Source organism: Vicia villosa, linkage group LG5 (assembly GCF_029867415.1).
Source record: "Vicia villosa cultivar HV-30 ecotype Madison, WI linkage group LG5, Vvil1.0, whole genome shotgun sequence".
Classification (NCBI taxonomy): domain Eukaryota; kingdom Viridiplantae; phylum Streptophyta; class Magnoliopsida; order Fabales; family Fabaceae; genus Vicia; species Vicia villosa.
In genome coordinates, this window is record NC_081184.1 from 143,124,002 (window position 1) to 143,146,283 (window position 22,282).

General features: G+C 33.5%; 3 protein-coding genes across 4 annotated transcripts; 1 reads left to right on the forward strand and 2 right to left on the reverse strand.

The window, feature by feature from the left end:
* Positions 1-3,742: 3,742 nt before the first annotated feature.
* LOC131602887 (uncharacterized) lies at positions 3,743-7,994 on the reverse strand. Of its 2 annotated transcripts, none has more exons than XM_058875107.1 (4): positions 7,869-7,994; positions 6,230-7,386; positions 4,619-4,693; positions 3,743-4,192 (listed from the first exon to the last, which is right to left on the reverse strand). In XM_058875107.1, exons 2-4 carry the CDS (start codon positions 7,115-7,117, stop codon positions 4,076-4,078), a joined length of 1,080 nt encoding a protein of 359 aa, XP_058731090.1. In that variant the 5' UTR covers positions 7,118-7,386; positions 7,869-7,994; the 3' UTR covers positions 3,743-4,075. The 2 variants fall into 2 exon arrangements, with proteins under 2 accessions (XP_058731090.1, XP_058731089.1); XM_058875106.1 differs by having other exon boundaries at positions 7,808-7,940.
* A 7,737-nt stretch (positions 7,995-15,731) lies between these two features.
* LOC131602888 (small ribosomal subunit protein mL104 (rPPR9)-like) lies at positions 15,732-17,606 on the forward strand. The gene has a single exon (XM_058875108.1). The coding sequence runs from the start codon at positions 15,792-15,794 to the stop codon at positions 17,364-17,366; it is 1,575 nt and encodes a 524-aa protein (XP_058731091.1). The 5' UTR covers positions 15,732-15,791; the 3' UTR covers positions 17,367-17,606.
* A 3,096-nt stretch (positions 17,607-20,702) lies between these two features.
* On the reverse strand, positions 20,703-22,062 carry LOC131607627 (protein DOG1-like 4). The gene has a single exon (XM_058879605.1). The coding sequence runs from the start codon at positions 21,775-21,777 to the stop codon at positions 20,878-20,880; it is 900 nt and encodes a 299-aa protein (XP_058735588.1). The 5' UTR covers positions 21,778-22,062; the 3' UTR covers positions 20,703-20,877.
* Between the last annotated feature and the right edge of the window lie 220 nt (positions 22,063-22,282).

The following is a 22,282-nucleotide window of genomic DNA, read 5'->3' on the forward strand; positions in this document are numbered from 1 at the left end:
CCCTCCCCGCCCTCACTTTTTTGCGGGGCGGGGCAAGGTTTTAAACCCGCACTCTTAAAAAAGTCCGCCCCGCCCCGCCCCTTTTTTCGCGGGCTTTTGCGGGGCGGGCCTAAACGGGGCGGGCATGCCCGTTTGCCACCCCTAGTGAAAATAAAGTAAATAAATAATTAATTTATTATAAAATAATTGTCCCAAATAATTATGATGAAATAAAAAACTAAATAATCAAAACAACCAATAAGATTTTGCAAAGTATATGATGTGTGGTCTTCTCTCCCTTCTCATTCAACATGTTGAATATATTCAACACCAATTAATTCATATCATATTCAACACACTATTAAAAACATTCAACTATTGAAAAAATTATTCAACACCCTCATTATTAGTGGTCTAAGAAAAATAGATGCTCGGGAAATACCGCTTACGTCCCTGTTTTATTTTGCTCCACATGCATAAATTAAGGGTTTTCATGGTCTAAAATTTACTTTTTTTTTCCAACCAAATATGTCATATGGTTTCTATTAACTCTCTGGTTATCAAATTTAATCAATAAATACATTTCTTCCCCCACTTTCCCCAATCGATATTTTTATTAAAAATTTGCAAATCAACCTTTGTCTAATCAATCTACACATTTTCTATCAAAGCTTTGCAATTCCAATATTTCTTATAGTTGTTTCCTTGATAGTTCTTTCTCCACTTCCCTGTGTTTTTCCTTTCTCAATCAACTACCATAGTAATACTCATCTTCTTAATATTCACAATCAGTCATCTGATTTGAAATCGCTTCTTTAAATCTTAAAATCGTTGTTTCACTTAATCAGATTATCTTCTAACAATTGTTAAAATCTTCTTCCATCACCAACATCAATTATGCATATATTCTGTATGATTTGTCCTTTGCATCTTCATATGTTATCACAAGATTTTTTTTCTCAATCAGGTAATAATAAGTTTCATACACAGATTCCAATTTTTACGTTTACTCCTTTTTAGGTTTTTAAAACCCTAATATTTTTATTTGTAGCCTTAGCTTAGATTGATAGTATCACCTTACTTTTCTTTAAACCCAGAATGTCTTACTTTTACCTTAATCACTTGATTTCCTTTTTACATTTTCTAAATCTAAATTTGATTTGATGATTCTTAGCTCATGTATTTTTGTCTTTTATTTTCTTATTCAGATTTAGAAAAGATATTGGATGCGATTTTGGATGTGGAGCTAATAACATATCTAAAGTATTATATCTTCTTGTTTAGCTGATTTTATATTTTATTTTCATATTCAAATCTTCAAAAATATTGTGGATAAAAGGTATGTTTTGAGTTTCACCAACATTTTTTTTAGATAGGGTGTCGCAACCCTGTGTTTCACTCTGTACTTTTTCAATAGGTTCTCAAACTTCTTAGCAATAAAGTATCACCCTTCATTTCTTATTACCAACCTGGGGACACCAAACCTTGAAAAAAAAATTTATTAAACATTTTAATTACAACTCATGTGTCGTTGGTAGGAGAGGTTATCACCACAATCCACTTTGATACATAGTCGACCCACTACTACAAATAATACATTTCATGACAAAGCTTTCACGTCAGCCAAAAAAATGAAGTATAATGCCAAGGCGTGCCATATTTTATTGTTTATAAAAATAAAAACCACACATTCCCTCGGTTTTAATTATAACCGAAGGGAAAAACAACTCACCACGTATTCCCTCCGTTTCTTGAGTATTTGGATTGCTAGTCGTACCTAACTTGTGGTTCAAGTATTTGTCATCCGTTCAAAACACGCTAAATAATCGAATTTAGTTCGGTCTTTAAGGGATGAAAGGGAATGGTTAGGACATATTTACCCTCTCTGTTTCTCGAATATTTTTTATTGCTAGTCGTACTTAACTTGTGGTTAGCATGCTTGCTTCCCGCTAAAGACTTATGACTTTATTCATCTCACAAATTTCATAAAAAATAGAGATGAAAAAAGAATGATTTAGAAGTACTAATCCTTTAAGTTTCCAGAGTAATTTGATTGCTAGTTGTACTTAATGTGTGGTTAGAATGCTCTTCTCCCACCTTAAAATAAATCCAACCAATCAAACAGCTTGTTCGCCCTAGCGCGACCGAAAACCATTTCATAAACAAATGATGCTTTATCAATTTCGATGTAAAACTTGAACTAACGCTTTATTCCTCTCATGTGCGAGTAGAAAGCATCGTTGTCTGTTTAAATGTGATTGAGGCATAATCTATGAGAATCCGGATTATGTTTTATCCATTTCAAATGCGATGGACATACAACGTTCCTTATTCCCATGGCTGGGTAGGAAACAATGGTTTTCCACTCAAATGTGATCTGAGTATATTTCGCGAAAATCGACCAATCCATAAATATTTGCTGCCCAGAACTACGTAGCCTTGAGTTTTCCATCGCACTTGGAAATACGTAGGAGCGATATCCAAAGTCTCGTCAAGCACCCTAATAAAAAACCTAAAAATTCCATTTTCTTTCTTTTTGTAAATAATTCTCAATAAGTAGAAGAATGCAAAAAAACATCACACTAACATTGTTTTTAAAAAATAACTAAATGGGTCTCGTTGAGTACAACAGTGTGAAGATTGTTAATACATTCCCCTTGCATAACTGACTCTCGAACTCACTCTTGGTTGCGACGACCATATCGTCGTTCTTTAAAGGTTTTATCGATATTTTTCTTTCCTTTTAAAATAAATAAAGTTCGATGGCGACTCTATTGTATTTCGAGTGTTCCTACACTTGGGTATTTTTCGCGCCACGACAAGTTGTAACACTTGGTAAATGATGTGTTTTATCAAGGGTTGCAACCTTGTGAAACAACACCATTTAGTCTATAAGTAGATTGTTTTGAATTCAAAAAAACATATCAATTTGAAATCTCATATTCCTTATTTAAATTTCAGATTTCTTTCTTTCCTAAATTCGAATTTTCATCTGTCTTGTGCAAATTTCAAATAGGCTAAAATATCCTGAGTATTCTTGCATATAGACTTTGAGACAAAAATAGAGAATGCTTGAAATACTATTTAAAAATTACTCACATTCATGATTTTAGCCCTAATCCATTTAGAAACAATTTCTAACAGAGTTTAACTCAACCTTACAAAATTGCTCTCACTTAAAAAAAATGTTTAAACTATATAATATTTGATGTGAAATTCTTAACTACACTTCCGACACTATTGAATTTGGTGCATAGCCATAATTGATAAGGGGCTCTTAAAACATGATAGCAAATGACTAAAAAGATCTTAAATCAGAATATAATATCATTTTGAAATTGTAGATGAGTCTACGTCACCCTTATAAAACCAACTTATAAAGTAACATCTGTCACACTTATATAAACTAAAGTCACAATTTCTTCATAGTTGCGAGTGTTTCTTAAGGATTCATGACTCAACTGGACATTTTCTGAGAATACACACCACAATCTCAACAACATACAATGTCACAGAGACATGCCACAACAATCTCAATCCTCAAGCTACCCGCAAAAATATTTCAAATTCCACACCTAGTTGCACATTTTTAATCATATTCATAGTTGTGTGGAACAAAATTTAAAACATCATTAACAACACATCACCCAACACCAGTGAAAGAGTATCGTTCCACCATATCATTTGGTGATGATGACAATGATAATGATGATTCTGATAGTGCCGATCAACAGGATGAACATTGTGATATAAGGGCAAGAGATGGTCGAGCTCAGGAACAATCTCCCATAGCTACTCGTTTTACCAATGGTGTGCCACTAATTGAGTCTGGATATTTTTCATAATCGTACTTACAGAGTATACATTTATGTACGACTTGAAATCTAGCTAAAGAACGTATAATTATTATTTTACATTTCACAAATATGAAAATCTAACAAATAGACTCTTTAGTAGTTTCATAGTGAATAATCACAAAAATTTTAAGATGCCGAGGAAATAAAACAAGAGTTAAATAACAGATGGCAGGGGCCGAGGGAAAATAGGGAGGTAGGACTAAACAAATATGGTAAAGCTTTGTACCAAGGGATCATGTTCATGTTGTATTGGCACTGTGTGTCCGAGAAGCCCATATTCCAAAGACAAGAAACCAGAAAACAAACAATATTGCCCAATAACGTGCAGGTCCATACTTGATTCTGGTAAGCACAAACTGCAATTACCAATTACATGAGAAAAACAATTAGATTTTGATTGGCAGCAGAATTGAAAGAAAAAATTCGCAGATCAATTATGTATATGCTGTTAACATCAAGCATTTTCTGTATTTGTTTCCATAGTTTCTGCTGTCATAATTTTGAAAATGATTCATCGTGCTGGTTGAAACTGAGCAATGAACCGTTACAGATAAGCACAGTCTTCTATTATGTTCAACTATTTTTAAAAGCATGGTAAAGTTTTAATCCAGCCAAACATTAAAAGTTCTATGCTGGTTTAATCACGGTCTTCTTTTATATTCAATTATTTTTAAAAGCGTGGTCAAGTTTTAATCAAGCAAAACAAAATCAATTTGAACCAAATGTCTTTCAAAAAAAAGTATAACAAGGGAGCTCAAAAGGAAGGTACATGAAATACTTACGAAGCGGAAAAAAATCACCACCGTTAAAGCACAAACACCTCCAAGTAGGATATGAAGACCACTTCTTGCAGTTTTCTGGACAACAAATATAGGCGGAAGTATTAGTATTAGGCACGTGCTTCTAACCACAATCAATAGGGAATAAGCAGCCAATAATACATATAACCACAATTCCCTGATACAAACAATAAGAAAATACCTTAAAGAAACACACACATATACTTATATACAAAGAAGAGTAAGAAATAATTATGAAATGATAAAAGTGTGTCATCACTTTTCCCATCCAAAACAGTAACTCTTGAAGTAGTCATGACTCAGTGAGCCACCAAACAAGCTTGGGGTCAGAAGCACCCTTAAACATACAAGCGCTATGCTTCGACAACACAAACTAAATGATAGTCAAATAAGACACGCTTCAGATTTTTAGCCTTTTCAATATTACCCCAAACCTTTTATTGTTAGTTGTTAACTATTAGAAAACTGTTTTAGCCTTCAGGGGTTGAGCCCCACATTAGCTGCCCTGCAAAACTTAAAAAAGACAGTTCCAAAGGAAAGTAACATGCCTTGCATTACAGAAACAAGTGGCATATTTTTCTTAACAAGATTTGCACATATCACAAGAAAAAGGATGCCGGGCCAACAAAATTGCAAGTGTTTGTATTAATTTTAATATGAACTGTCGTCCAATCAAAAGACTTATCTTCATAGAAGATTTGGGCTTCCAAATAGGTTTGTCGAAAAGGAAATTTTGAAGACTAGAAATGTGTATCTCTTGAAAAAGTAACTCTACATAGAAGTCCAGAGTCTAACTCTCCTATCATAATTGACTGAAAGACAAAATCTAGTAGGAAGAAAGAGGAATGTAGTTCACAATTTTCACTGTCATTCAGATATCCTTAGAAAAGCACACCCCTGAATAGAATAGAACAGAAGCAGCTAATGGCAGGTTATGCAAAGTAGAGGGATAAAAAATGGAGAGGAAATCAAAGGCCTATAAAGATAAATATTCCCAGCCCAAATGTTCTCCCAAAATTTAATCCACTATGTCACTAAATCCAAAAGGGAAATAAATATTCAAGAGTTAGAGTAAGTTAGTGATCGTTACGTTGACATGGCACTCTAGCACATTCTTGCAAGTTACAAAGCAGAAACCAATATCTGGTTTAGTTGATATCATTCGGATGGTACATGAACGAATGACTTATTGTAGCAAGCATAAAAATGAATGTGTTCCAGAACCTACACCATAACCAAAATCGGACCATTCAATTTCAATATGATCAATCCTTTCGTTGTATACATAAATATGGCTCTCAATTAAATCTTAAGGGTGTGGTTAGATGGAGGAAAATGTTAGTTAATTGATACCCTTGCCTAGGAGTTTGCCGAATTAGGTTGGAAAATGAAGGATAGTCATTTAAAACATCACGCCTAGCTCAATGCCTGTATTATTATCATTATAATGTTCCAAAAATTTAAGCTGCTATAGGTCTAGGCATGCATATAAGGGCACATTTAGGCAGAGAAAAAATATCTAAGCAAAATCTTTCATATAAACATATTAGCAAGTTTGGTTAAATATCCCAATTAATATTTGATTTTATGTACCTTCCCAACACGAGGAGCTATAAGCCATGCAAGGGTGATGGTAAGAAGCCCTGTAGCAAGGAGGATCCCAGTACCTTCTACGGCCCATTTAGTTGCAGTGTTCTGTTCGGGGCCAGCTTCTTCAATAAAAATATTCAAAGGCTGTTGAGAAACAAGCTGTGAAACTGAGCCCGCATTGCTATTATCGTTAAAGTTACTGCTATTATGAGGACAAAACCATAGTGCAATTTCACTTAACCGTTGCCTACGGATAGCAGCCACGGCATCAGGATCCACAGTAGTATTTGGACGATCTTGTGCAGGACCAGGATCTCCGTTGACAGTTCTTTCCCTCAACGCTTCATACTCTTTCAAAGAACCAACAACCTTGTTGAAGTCAGATATTTTGATATTATTTGCTATATGTCCACATATTTCACAAATGGTAGATCCATGATTGATAAACCACTTGAGTGCACAAGCATAGTGTACCAAAGCAATGTCATTTTTACAAGAACAACCAAGTTCTAGTAACGTATCTTCATGAGATAAACCATTTTCCAAATCGCTATCATTCTTACATATGAAAACCTCCCCATCAGGGCCTACAAATTCCATCGTCCCAGATTTGCTTTTGACATTTCGGTTACCAGGCGTATCTTTTGGAATTCCCTGGTCATCAGACTTTACTTCCCTCTTGCTTTCTATAACCGGAGTGATGCCCAAAAACTCTAGCGCAGCGTCACCTCGCTTATCAGACTCAGCACACTGGCACACGCGACAACATGGCAATCCCATCTCCCTCTCCATACTAATTCGAGAACGAGACTCCAAATCCCCAGTCTCCACACGCGAGGAACCATCATCCCCAACTTCTTTTTTCATATCCGGCTCATTTTCCTTGCCCATCTGATCAATTCTATATTCAGACTCAACCAAACAATTTGAGCTTCCAGATTATTGACAGATTCTGTTTCAATAAGATCTATTCTCAATACTATCTTCTGCACTAAGAATTACCAAACCAAAAATCGGCACGCTTTCAACCAAAGTACAGCCCCGTGCACAAAACATGCTTCTACTTCAAATATAAAAGGAATCATAAACCTCTATCATACATTCTCCAACGAAACACAGAACTCGCAACACTGCAATGCAGATTTAGTTCTTTGATAAACCTGAATCATGAATGATAACTACACATTACACAATCCTTTATTAAATGACCATAACAACAACAAAATTGAAGATAAATTATAGTGTTTTTTCATAGTAATATCCAATCCAAAGGCCGGAATTTACCTACTATAAACTAAATTCGACGGAATCACACTCAACAGGTTATTTGAAATTAAATTAAAATTGATAAAAAAATCAAAACAAAATTGAGAGCAAAATCCTATCACCATCATCATCATATAGAACACATTGTTGAACTTAAATCAATTTCATCGTTACAAAAGGAAAACACATCAAATTCCTAAAAAATTTAATCATGAAATTGAGTTGAGCAAAAAAGAAAACGCAGATTGAATTGATGATAAGTTAGTAAGAATTAAATAATGACATTGATTGAATTAACAAGAGTTTGGGTCTTACAGTGAATTCGATCAACGGAGAAGAAGAAGAAGAAGAAGAAGAAGAAATGCTGAATACTTACTTACTCAGACTTGACTGTTTCGTTTAGGATTTAGGATTTACATTACTGTTAATTACATATTCCTATCTTCTCAATCGTTTCTTTCTCTTTTATTGGTAATAAAAACCTTTTTTATTTATAGTAGTATCTACCATTATGAGTAAGATAGGTAACTTTTTCTTTACAGTCAACAAAAAATAGATTATTAAAAAACGTTATTGCTTGTGTCATGGATTATTGAAAAGTCGCTTTCTTCTTACTATGAGTGAGTATTAAATTTATATTAACCAATTTAAAAATTTAATTTTATAATTTATAATCATTAAAAGACAAACAGGATAGAGATAAAATTATACTTTTTTTTATTACTAAATTTTTTATCATAAAAAACAAACAGGATAAGAGATAAAATTGTACTTTTTATCCAAATAATTGATTTAGTTAATGAATTCATCCATATTATTAAGAAAGATATACGGAGTATAAATTAAAGAGGAAGATAATAATTTTTTTAAGAGGTTTTCACCACGCTAGCTATCTGGTTTAGTAGACCAATTAATCTAATTTGGGGTTATTCTAACATAAATGGTTTCAGTTTTTTTTTGTTTTTTTATTTGTGGGATTAAATTTTAATTTTTTCTATTAAATTTAGTGTCAATCACTAATCAACTTCGGTAAGTTAATAGTAATTTTACTAAAACATGCAAAATAAAATATATTATTTTATGAATAATATTTATTGTATTAAATAGATGATATAAATGAAAATAAAAAAACAACAATTCATACTAAATAAGAAATCGTTTTACAATAATAATAAATTATTAATATTTTAATATAATAAAGTTTACACATATTGATATAGAATAGGTAATAAGTTGGGCTGTTATTCTTTTTTAGATAAAATTAATTTTTTTTAAAAATTATATTTATGTAGATACAACATTGTTATCCATAAGTCTTTGAAATCTGAACTCTCTTGTAAAATATCAACTACTTTTGGCGATAGAAAAACAAAAATGTTAAAGGAAATTAGTATGAAAGAATCTTGGTTGTCAGAACATGATTTTTCATGTTTGACCACTTTACATTAAGCAGCTTTGAGAGCTACATGTCTCATAGTAAACCTTCTAATCCTCAGTCACATTAGTGGAAAAACTCCGGTTAAATCGACACACGCATGTTTACCTCATATTCACCCATACACTAGAATATTTGTTGGCCTAAGTGTCAATCTACCTTTATGTGGGTCAGTTTAGAAATTCACAGGTGTATATTTCTTCACAGATAATCCATCCGCCGAGAAATATATCATATAGGACATCCTTGACAATGTCGTCTTAGTATTCGAATCTTGGAAGCTCCCTACAATGAATTGTGTGTTCCTTAAATGTATCGAAACACGCATTACGACAAACAGGACAAACCTTAACAATATGAAATAAAAGAATCATAAGGCGTTATCTTAAGATAGTATAATACTACACCAGTGATATATGTTGGCCTAGTCCATCAATATGTATATTAAGGAGAAAGTCGTGAGCATGTGTGGCTTGCAAACAACCAAAAACTGCTTTTTGTCTTGTGGTCATGTCAAACTTTACATCTATGTCCTTAAATGTTTTACTAAAAAGTGCATTAGTCAAAATATGTTGCTTTAGGATGGACTATGTCTTCGTTAGTAAAAGTACTAAGGTCAAAATTTGAAATTGCAACTCTAAGTCCATGTTGGGAAAAAATTAGTTTGTACCACATCTCTAAGATTTTGATGATAACAAAGTATTAAAAGAATAAGCGGGAATACTAATATATGTTCAGACGTGCAAGACTGTATACTAAAATTTATGATATAAACTTAGTATCGGTATTGAAAATGAACATTTAAAGAGAATATAAAAGATCTGAAATTTAAAGGATCAGAACTTGAGAACCAAACTCTGAAGAAGGTCGACTTTTGAATACCAGACTCTGAAGAAAGTCACCTCTTGAAGATAAAGACTCTGGAGGAGAAGAACCTAAGATTCAGACTATCAAGACTCAGACTCTGTAAGAGATCAATTTGCTTTGAAGTTCTCAGACTCTGAAGTAAGCATGGCAACATGGGCGGGTCGGGGTCGGTTATTACATGCCCTAACCCAAGCCCGAATTCCCAAATAATCCATATTCTCCGCCCCAAACCCAAACAGGGATGGAGAATTAAAACTCAAACTGACCCAAACAGTTCAGGTATCCCCACCCTGTCGTCATCCATTTAGTGAAATCAATTTTTTTAATAAAAATACTTATTTTTTCCAAAATCATATTACAGTGTAAATAATAAAATAAAACAGTTTCAAAAAAGTTCATACTTACATTTTAAATATTTTAAATAATAAATAAAAATTAAAATATCAAAATATTGACCACATATTAAATATTCTAAATTATAAAAAATAAATAATAATGTACATAATGAAATAAACGGGATGGGTACTAGTGTCTCCATTACCCGACCTATCCCTATATTTTATAATCGGAGAAAACCCAAACCACTCAAAGCAAGTTTTACCAGTCAACTTCACGGCGGGTTAAGGTGGGTACTCGTGGGTACGGATTCTGTTGCCATGCCTACTCTGAAGTAGTTAGATGCAATAATCAAGAAGACTCTGATAGGTCAATATCAGACTCAGATTATTTTGTCTTCTTCTGATCACGTGCAAATGCAAACAAACTTCAGTGGGGAACAACTATACTGTTGGTGATAGCTTTGGTGTTAATGTTAGTAACAATGTTGTGAACTATGATTGTAGTGCTTATGAGAAGAAAAACTATACTGCTAAACCTTCAAACTTCACTCGAGATTATATTGAGTTTGAATGTTAAAAAGTAAAATGTACACTCACATCATAAGCATTGATGATAAATTATGGGACATTCTTGAAGATGGCATTGAAATCACCATGCTAGAGAACATGCGTGTTTAACAATAGGAGTATCTACATGAGGAGTCTCGTAGGCATGGCACCTTTGAAGCGCCTAAAGTGGAACGCTTCCAACAAGTTCAAGAACTCATGGCTTCCCAGGACACCAACTTCAACAATTTTGCATCACATGCCATAAAGCAATTTACATGTATTCATAGTGACATGGCATTCAATCATGGTTCCACTACCACCGACATCAACAACATGATTGCGTTTAAAAATGACAATCATCGTCATTATATGCGATTTTACTGGGTGATGTGTGACTTTCTGGATCATCACTATAGTAACGACAATGAGGGTTGGTATCGTAGTATAAGGCCATGACCTAGGGGAGGAAACCACCCAAATAGGAGTCGTTAAAAATTAGTCAACTTTCTTGTGGACCAAAGATTTGAAATCATTTTGCATGCACTTTATTTATTATTTTTCATGTTCTTGTGTTTTTTATTGCAAATATGTATTGGCAATATTATAATTTATTTGTAAAGAACTACTTATAATTTTGTATGCGTTGCTGCCTATTTATGTTTAGGCCTTTTAACTTTAACGTCATTCTAGTATGTGAGTGCACGTTATTGTTTTACCATGTTTCTTTGCAACGCCTCTGAGTGTTATAGTATTATATGTGATCTTTTGCAAGTGTTACATTATGCTTCTCACGTTTACGGCTTTGTCTCTTTTTGATGTTGTCAATGAGGGAGAAATCCATGCATGAACAAAGTTAAAGGTGCACATATTCAGGGAGCGCTTTTATCATAACATCAAGTACTTCGCAAGTTTTGCCATCGTTAAAAAGGGGGAGTATGTGAGTGCATTTTCCTTGTTGAAATATGTATGTGAGTGCATTTTCCTTGATAAAACTAAGTATGTGAGGGAGAAATATTTTCCTTGTGTATATTGGATCGTATCCACTATGTCTTGAAGTGCATTTTATCATTAGGAAAGTTAAAATCATTTTAGAAAAGCTTTTACTTGTTAAAATCAAGTTTTCATGTGAAAAAACTAGTGCATAGGTCGACACATGATGTTTACAAGTCAACTCATGCTGAGTATTTTACATATCCAGAGTTTCTGTTAAGTATAGGTTGACACATACAACTCTCAAATCAACTCATACTATGTATAGGTCGACACATGTGAAACACAGGTTGACACATGCATTCTTCAAGTCGACCTATACTGCATGTTTTGAAAAACATAACTTCATGCCCATTTAAGGTCAACGCGTAACACATTCAGATTGACACATAGAAACAAAAATGTCTTTATAGGCCGACACATACGAAACAAAGGACAACACATACACTCGTTAGGTCGACCTCTACTACATGTTTTGAAAAGCATAACTCTCTGTCCATTTTAGGTCGACACATAAAAGCAAAATTGCTCATATAGGTTAACACATAAGGATTATAGGTCGACACATACTATTTGTTTATTCAAAGACTTGTAAAAGTCCTCTAAGCACTGATTTTCTATGTGTGTGTGTGTGTGTGTGTGTGTGTATATATATATATATATATATATATATATATATATATATATATATATATATATATATATATACACTCATTCGTGCATCTTTTCAAATATATGAAACCATAGAACTTACAAAGATATTTTCATCATCTTCATTCTCTATCAATACACTCAACAATTACACATAATCACTTTTGTTGGGTGTCATCTAGAGTTAGAGTGATAAGGTCCAATTTAAGATTTGTAAATCAAATTAGGTTTTCCCTCAAAGATCAAGGTTGATTTGGGGGGGTTTGGCACAAAATTTTGCAATTGGAGTTCAACCGAGTGAAAACTCTGAAGAAAGAGGTTTTTGTCAAAGAAGTAAGAGTAATTAGAGGATCAAATTGAATATCTTGGGACTTGGTCTAACTTAATATCAAGGTAAGAGAAGAAGATAGAATCAACATCAAATTTAGGATTGGATGGTTTGAATTTCTATTTCTCTCTTGTAAACAATTTCTTGCAAAAAATTATTAGATATCTCAATTCCTTTTGGAATTGGGGGCAGACATACCCATAACAAGGTCGATTGGAAAATTGTCAAAATAAATCATTGTCTCTCTCTATCCCTTTACAATTTGCGAATTTAGTTAGTGTGCAATTTTCACACATAGATAAATTCTTTTGTTTTAAAATAATTCAAACTATTTTTATTTTGATAATTGCAAATCTATAAACTTGCAATTAGTTTTTTTTTACATCAACAACACAAAAGAAAAATCATCTTAGTGTTTACAGCACCTTGTGTTTGATAAATTATTAAAGTCTATTTTTTTCTTAATTTCATTGAAAATCGATTATCAAAGTGTAAAAGCATTCAAACACATTTTAGAAAAACTAGTCAATCAATTTTCTCATCATTGTGGTTCTTTAATATCCTCAAGTTACGTTTTAATACGCATATTCAATTCTTGCAATAACGGTTTGGAATAGACGAGTGTCAATCTGGAATCGCTTTCACTTACCAAAGTAAATACTTTTAATCAGAATATTTTATTAGGGATCTTTTCACCCCTCCCCCTCTAGATTGTTGTTGCCTTCGTTTAACATAGAAATCTAAATGTTTCAAAAACTCTAAACAAATATCAATAATAAAAAATATATTTTATAACTGGGTTAACGGTAAATATGTTGCTAATGTGAGAGTACCAAGTATAATTAAGGGGGTTACTCATTCCACCAAATAGGATGCTTCCACACCGTGTTTTAAAAATTGAATCATTCATCAAACTGCTGATCGTACTGAATTACTAGTTCATTGGTCAAACCACATGGCTAAATAGGATAACTCAGTTGAATAAATTGATCTCTATAACAAAACTCTATAATCATTTAACTATTAAAAACAGATGACCCGGTCTATAAAAAAATAATTTCACCTACAAAATTTCAAAATATCATAATTTTTACAAGTTTACTCTTTAAATGCAAATTATAAACATATTAATCACACACAACAAAATATAAATACAAATAAATACTAACCATGGATTTTTTTGTTTTTATTGATTTTGGATGTTTCTCCCTGATTCAATAACTTACCCTTCAATAATTAAGCCATACTAGTGAACCTTCTTGTTCTCGGTTCAATCGGTTTGACCGATCGATTCGGTTCAATTTTTAAAACACTGCTTCAACACCACAACAAAAAGTAACAAAAAATATTTATAGAATTCGAAAATGCATTTCCGCACGTACTTTCTATATACTATTTTAGCATGTCGTAGGTGAGTCAATCTTATTTTCCAAAAAAAATCTTAATTCCCTAAAAAAAATGTTCGAAGATTCCAAAATTAAAAAATACAGTTCCGTAAAAATCATGTTACCTTTGAAAATTATGCAACTTTCCGAAATCCAAATTGTGTTTCTTTTGATTTGCAATAGTGCAACATACAATGACTTAAACAAACAAGATACGTGCTACAAAATAACTAATACATCTAATTGAAAAAAATTAATACACCATTATGTTTGAAAGTTGTCCCATAAATCATAATAGACAAAAAATACCAAGATCGCTAAAAAAAATTCAAGAGATCATTTTGGACCTCACCAATTTTTAAACACAACTTTTTCCAAGGTGGCTCACCAATTTTTAAGTATAGTAATAATACTTTACGAAAGTGGATCTTCACAATGGTAGTAATCCTTAATACTTATGGAAGTGCACCTCCGAAGGAGATCCGAAATGTATTTCTACATAAATTTTTAGGTAAAATAGGAGGTATCTCACGTCTTTGCTAGCGTGTTTTAAGGTGCGTTTAAGGATATATCTTCAGATACTTGTCTTTGTTGGCGTGTTTTAAGGTGCGTTTGGTGATATATCTTCAAATACTTGAAAGACATATGTGTTTCTAGAAATGTGGAACACATTCTATGGAGTGGAACGAATATTTCCTAATTGAGAGGGTGTATAAAATTTGAGTTTTCTTTATGCCACCCCTATAATTCCAGTGTTTTTATTATAACATCATTTGTAATTTTTTAGGTTTTTGAAAAATTATGAGTTTTTCAAAATTTTAAATATTTTTTGAGGTTTTACTAGATTTTTGAAGAATTTCACTAGTTTATATAAGATTTTTGGGGATCTATGAATTTTTATCGGATTTTGAATTACCAGATTTTTTAAATATACTATCAAATTTTTCAAAATCCTATGAATGTTTATCGAATTTTTCAAAAAAGTACGAGCTTTTACCATATTTTTTAAAATGTCTATGAGTTTTTATCATAAATTTTCAAAATACACTGGTAGAATTTTGAGAAAAACTATGAGTTTTTATTAGATTTTTCAAAAAATTATGAGTTTTTACCGAAATTTTCAAAGTACACTATCTGATTTTTTTAAAAATCTTTGAGTTTTTAGCGAATTTTTCAAAATATAATACCCGATTTTTCAAAAAACTAAGAATTTTTACTTGATTTTTTAAAATACACTACCAAAATTTTCAAAAAACTATGTGTTTTTACCAAAATTTTCAAAATACACTACCAAAATTTTTAAAAATTATGAATTTTTATGGAGTTTTTTTAAAACATCCCATAAAATTAATTTTAATTTCCATATTCAAAATGAACTACTATTGTTTTCAAAAAATCCAAAACATACCGAACACTTTAGAATATACTACTTGATTTTTCTATTCAAATCAATTTTTTCAATTGCATTATCAAATTTTCCGTTCTCTTTTTTTAATAAGAGTATTATGAAAATATGAAAATCCGTTCGTTCCTTTTTTTAGTGAGTGTATTATGGGAATATGAAAATACAGAGGTGCAACGTTAAATTTTGGGGGTGGCAGCATGAAACTCGTAAAATTCTCGCAGTTTCTAGTCTCTTAACCCAATATTTAAAATGGGCCGAGCCCAACCCAAATTCATCCTTCGTAGCAGATGCCACGTTACCCTCCTTCTAAGCTTCTTCATCGTTCTTCATCCTCCTCCTAAAACCCTAAAAATGGCGTCTCTGCAACTTCGAAGACTCTTACTCCGTTCCGTCCGTTTTCGCTCCACATCATTCATTTCTTCATCTCCAGTTCAACCACCTCCTCACTCCTCCCACCAAATCCCTTCCAATTTTTCATCACATTTCCAACACTCAACCATTTACACTCCACCTTCACTCTTGCAGACCAAATTCTTCTTATCGCAATCAGACTCAGAATCTGTTTCCCCAACCCAAACACTCCCTGAAGAATCAGTTCCAATTGCCCGCGCAATCTCATCGGAGCTTCTCAAAGAACCAGAATCGGATCCCAATTCTGTCGCCCAGCGACTCCAACTCAGTTTTTCCCATATCACTCCAACGCCTAGTTTGGTTCTCCAAACTCTAAATCTCTCCCTTGAAGCTGGCAGAACTGTATTGGGGTTCCACCAATGGCTTGCTTCGAATCCCAAGTTCACACACACCGACGAAACTCTATCTTACTTCATCGACTACTTTGGTCGCCGGAAAGACTTCAAGGCCACAAACAAAGTCCTTGCCAGCGGCGGGGCTGGGTCCAAAACCTTACTAGCGGCAATTGACCGACTTGTTCGCGCTGGTCGCCCGAGTCAGGTAGTTCAGTTTTTCGAGCGAATGGAGAAGGATTACGGTTTGAGGAGGGATCGGAGTTCTTTGAAGGTGGTTGTGGAGAAGCTTTGCTTGAAGGGTTATGCGAGTTACGCGGAGAAGATGACGAAGGATTTGGCTAAGGAATTCTTCCCGGATGAAGCGATGTGCGATTTACTGGTCATGGGTTATTGCATTGATGGGAAGATTGAAGAAGCTCGGAGACTTGCCGGAGAGATGTATCGTGGAGGATTTGAGCTTGGTGTAGGAGCTTACAATGCCATGCTTGATTGTGTCTGCAAAATCTGTCGCCAAAAGGATCCATTTAAGCTTGATTCTGAGTCTGAGAAAGTGCTTGTTGAAATGGATCATCATGGGGTTCCACGGAATGTGGAGACATTCAATGTGTTGATAACGAATTTGTGTAAGATTAGGAAGACTGATGCTGCTTTGGGGTTGTTCTTTTTGATGCGAGGGTGGAGATGTAATCCCAATGAGACTACTTTTCTTGTTTTGATTAAGAGTCTTTATCAGGCTGCAAGGTTGGAAGAAGGTGATGGAATGATTGATGGAATGAAATCTGCTGGGTTTGGTGCTTTTCTTAATAAGAAAGCTTATTTTGATTTTCTTACCATTTTGTGTGGCATTGAGAGGATCGATCATGCTTTGAAGATCTTTGCTATGATGAAGGCTGATGGGTGTGAACCTGGGGTTAAGACTTATGACTTGTTGATGAAGAAATTGGGTGCACATGATCGTGTTGATAAGGCTAATGCTCTATTCAATGAAGCTCGGGGTAGAGGATTGGATGTGACTCCAAAAGAGTATGCTGTTGATCCGAGATTTATGAAGAAGAAGAAGGCTGTTAAGAGTGAGAAGAAGAGGGAAACTTTACCTGAGAAAATGGCTAGGAAGAGAAGACGCTTGAAACAGATCCGGCTGAGTTTTGTGAAGAAGCCCAAGCGAAAGATGGGTCGATGATCTTATATTTTGCACCCTAGGAAAAGAATTCTCTGTTTGAACATTGTTTTTCATTTTGTCATGATTAGTGTTACTCTTCCGTGTGCTTGGATGGTGTAACTTAAGAGAGGAAATAATGTGTTGAAAGAATTTAAAATGCCGCATATCCCTGTATTTTGATCTATCCCTGTATTTTGACCTGGTATTTCTGGAACCAGAACCAGAGAATTTAAATTAACACCTTATTGCTTTTTCATCAAACCTAGTTTATTGTCGCATCTTGTATTTTTCATGTAATGCAGTTGCTTCAGCCTCTCTCTCCCCATTGCCAAATCATTCTACACCATGTTTCTATGATTCTCGGTTGTATATAGAGTTGCTGCTATATCAAAGGAATCACGTGGCGATCAGCGAAAGCTTCAGTTGTTTTGTTACCGTGAGTTCTACACTTCCATCACTTTATCATCATAAATATATCTTATCTTTCTCAGTTTTACATAATTGACCTTTAAGAACTATGTAGGAAGTGTTGGATGAGAATTACAGTTGGCAATCCATCATGATATTAAGGAACTTTAAAAATAAGTGAAACTTAGTCCAGTTGAGTCACTCATGACTGGAAACCTGTGGAAGCATCACCATCCCTTCATGATTAAGAAATAATTAATTACCAACTAGATTTCCAGGTTGTGAAGTATTGCATTATGTTTTTATACTGTTGCATTTTAGGCTGCAGCATTGTTTTTCACTTGCTTATATGTCAGTGTTATGTTATCATCTTAATACCCTATACCACATTATTATTTGTCTTTCGATGAAATTTATTTAAGATATTAATTTTAAACTTTAAGAGTTGTTGTGTAGAAAATGTTAATCAAGTGTTTTAATAAACCTATTGCTACCTCAGAAGATTGGATATACACACATTTAAACAGGTTGATTGAGTATAATATACCTATGCTGTGTTCCAGCCTTTTCTTTCATAGTTTCGTCTTTCATGGGGAAACATTATTTATTGATGGCAAACTGTTATAGATGTCTTTTCGTTTAAACTCCGGTACACTACACACACCTTTGGAGTAATTGGTTTGCCATCTATAAATTGGTTTGATATTTATATATGTCAATGATGAATAGAGCTTCTAGAATGTCTATTTATGTAAATGACGAGTAGAGCTTCAAGGGTTTTGTTTTTGTGTGACAACACATATCTATCTAACCATAGTCTAACTACTTCCATTAACTTTTGGAAAATATAGTGGGGCGGAACATATCTATTACAAATTAACATTCATTCTGATTTCAAAAGGTTTCAAATAAGTAGATATATCTTACTGGAAGTTCTTATAATTGATTGATTTTTACAGACTCCTATGTGATTTGGAGTGTAAGGATTGCCTTGACTTCTTGAGTTGTCTGCAGCTATAGCCTTATCATTGGTGTCGTTTCTAAGTTCTAACTCCAAAAATCATAGCTGCCTATTTTTTCAAATCTCAACGGCATATGTCAGAGCTGATTTTCTCCTGCAGTAATATGAATTAAGCCTAAGCTTTCAAAATGCACGCCGTGCAAAGTGTTGTGGTCTTGTCTTTTGCTAGTCATGAAATTAGATTTACCATTTGATTATAATGGGTGCAGTTGTTGGTAGATGGCATGTGAACCTGATCTCGTGCTCAAGCATATTGTTTCATTTGAAATATTGAAAATTGATGTTTATGCCCATTCTTGCTTGTTAACTTTAGTAGGACTACCAATTTGCCAATATTGAAATTTACATGAGAACATTGTCTTATTGTTGTAACATTTCACTGTGGCAGTATTCATCTCAGCTGAAAATAAATTTTAGTTTAATTGGTATTTGGTTCTAAAATTTCATTTTTTGACTGGGTACATTTTTTAAAAATTCCAGTTTCCGACCAAGTAATTGATATTGGAATTATGTATTTCATATAGTTGTTGAATACTAGTTGGCTGTAATTTTGTTTTATTCTTCATTTATTCAAAGACGAACTGTCATGGATAATAATTTGCTTTATGAAATGGAATTTGGTGATTATTATGAAAGGTTAAAACTCTAAACGCAACTGTTATAGATTCTTGTTCTTATTTTCAGAAGATGTCTAGTACTTAGTTTTTGTAGTTCCATTTGTATTTCTTGTTTTAAACAGGAGAGAATCAGGGATCATTGCCTTCCTAATACTGTAGCTTCTATGTCCATGATGATTGGCAATAATATATGATACTTTAAGTCCCTCAGCTATCAAGTTATTGTTGTCAATGTTTGCAATTTTAAAAGTGCAAGATAACGAAATGTCCAATCTTTTAGTGTTACTTTCAGTTGTGCTAATTTCTCTGTACTTTATCGGGTGGTGTTAAAGAATATCCTTATACTGTATAATACTCGGTCTTCTCATTGTTCTATGTTAAAATACTCTCCTCAATTCAATTGGCAGGTTTTGTTGGTATCATTCAAAGAATAAAAAACATGTCATTCATACCTATTAAAGATGTAATTCTCATTTAAAAACCACCATATGAATAATTTTTGCAGAGATCAAGAGTCAGTTTGCAGGGAAACATGGCATTAATGGAGAAAGATGAAGTCCTCTAACATAGTTATACTTTTGTATGAACTTTCACTCTATTAAAGTAAGACATTGCAAGTATATTTAGTTTTTTAAAACAAAAATCTCCCTGTTCAAAAAATCACAGACACACATTATGATGCATCACAATCAAGTTTTTTCAACAACCTCTAACTAGCAAACCTCATTAAAATAATAAAGTTGTAGACTAACTTTTGAACTACAAAATTATACACTAATAAGGTTTGCTCATCAATAAGAAAATATCAAAATAAGTTGGGCCAAACAGAGTATGCATGTTATGTTATGCCAACTCTGTATTCTTTGGCTGATATAAAATTCAGTTTTAGGATTTAATAAATGTGTTGTTTATAGCAAGAATGGTCTGAGCCTGCATATAATGCCAATTCTGTTTTCAGATTTTGATTCTGTTTGCGGTTTCTCTGTTTACATATACTCATTTAATTTAAAATGCTCGAAGATGACATCACTTTTGTTGTCGCAACTGATTAATTGACCAGTCATTCTTGCAATAGAAGACATTTGCTTGTACATGCATGTCTGCGTTTCTGTTGTGTTTAATGTGACTATTTTAGATTAATTGAATGATCAATGTATCTAGTCTATATTGTTCACATACATTAATTATTCAATGTATCAAAAAAATAATTTTTTTATTATAAGTAGGATCAGAGGAACTATTTGTTTTAACTTAAAATATAAATGAAAAATCAAATATTATTTGTCTATAAATATCATTGAAGAAAAACGTCAAACCAAAATATTGTTTCCCCTTAACATATAGTTATAGATAACTGCCTTAGTGAACATATTTGTTCTTATTTTTCATCATCTTAGTCTTAATAAACCTAAAATCCAAGGTAGTGCAAGATAAGGTTCCCTCACCCAACTCCCTTTGATTGATCCAATCCAATTAATGGCCACTGTCATGAATTATGGCTTTCACCCTCCTTAATACCTTGTTTGCTCTTTTTGGCATCATCCTTCTTCTTACCCCACTCATGTAGCCTCAGGTGCAGCTCTGCAGCAGCAATCAAGAAGTAAATAGCTTGCTTTGGAGTTAGAATATTAACAATCCCTTGCAAGGCTCTTAGCCTTAAATCATCAGCTCTATGAAGAATCTTCTCCAAACCTTCCAGCTTAGCTTCAAGAACTGATTCAATTCTCTCTTCCAACTCCTCCTTCTCATTTTCTCCACTTCCAATCATCTCAGAAACCACATGAGACAACTCGACCATGGAAGCATCGGCAATCGTTTCCTGATGCTCGGCCATCATATCAGTGATTTCCCTCTCCTCTCTAATAGTCCTCCTCTGCAAGTCATCAAACTTGGCGAGCTGAGACGCGGAAAGATCTCCCAGGTCACATGTTTTTTGTCCTAGAATAAGGTCATTCAACCTAGCTTGAAATTGCATACTGCATTTTGAATACAGTAAATGAAATGCCATGCTTGGTCTCCAACCACCAATCCAAAGAAAAGCTCTTTCTAAAGAGCTTAACCATGATGGTGAAAACATGGACAAAACATCTTCCTTCGCCCACCTAGCTTTTTCTCTGTAGAAATACTCATGATGCTCAACAACCTTATCAATCAGGGTATGCATTGTATCATCTGTGAGCTGAGGTTGAGCTGAATTCGCAGCTACAAGTTCATCCAGATATTTGTTTTGCTCAACCATCCAACACTCAGAGAAATTGTGAAAACTTTCACCATCAAAGTTAACGTCATCAGTGACACTTCTTGGAAGCACAGACATCACTTTTGGTGGTGAAGAGTGTTTCTCAATGTTCTTCTTGGTGCATGAACCGGAAAGCCATGTTCCCATGTTTTTATAGGCAAATGGTGTGTTGAAACTGTAACATTTATTGCGGCTTTCAGTTTCAGGTTTTATGCTGTTGGTGTTTTAGTACTAGACATTTTTTATTGATAACCAACCGAGACCAGGTTGTTATAAAAAATGTTTAGATGTGTGTGCGTGAGTGAAACCACTTGCTCAAATTGTTTATTAGCTGTATATATGGAATGATATCATCATAGTTAGATGAGATATGGAGAACTTGAAGGAAAAAAAATGGCAGAAGTAACTAGAAAGCTTCCCCAACTATTACTTTTTGGAAAAAAAAATGTTTTCCAATGTCGACCAAAGAAAGTCGGTAGTGTGCTGCTTCTTTAGGAAGAAAGAACACAGCAAAAAAAGGTAAGAGTTTCATTGTCATTTTGTGAATATTATATGTATTATTATGGGATATTTGGAGGATTATTATAGATTTTGATTGTCCCAAAATATTGACTGTATTGGTGCGGCAAGACCATTTTTTAATTTAATTTCA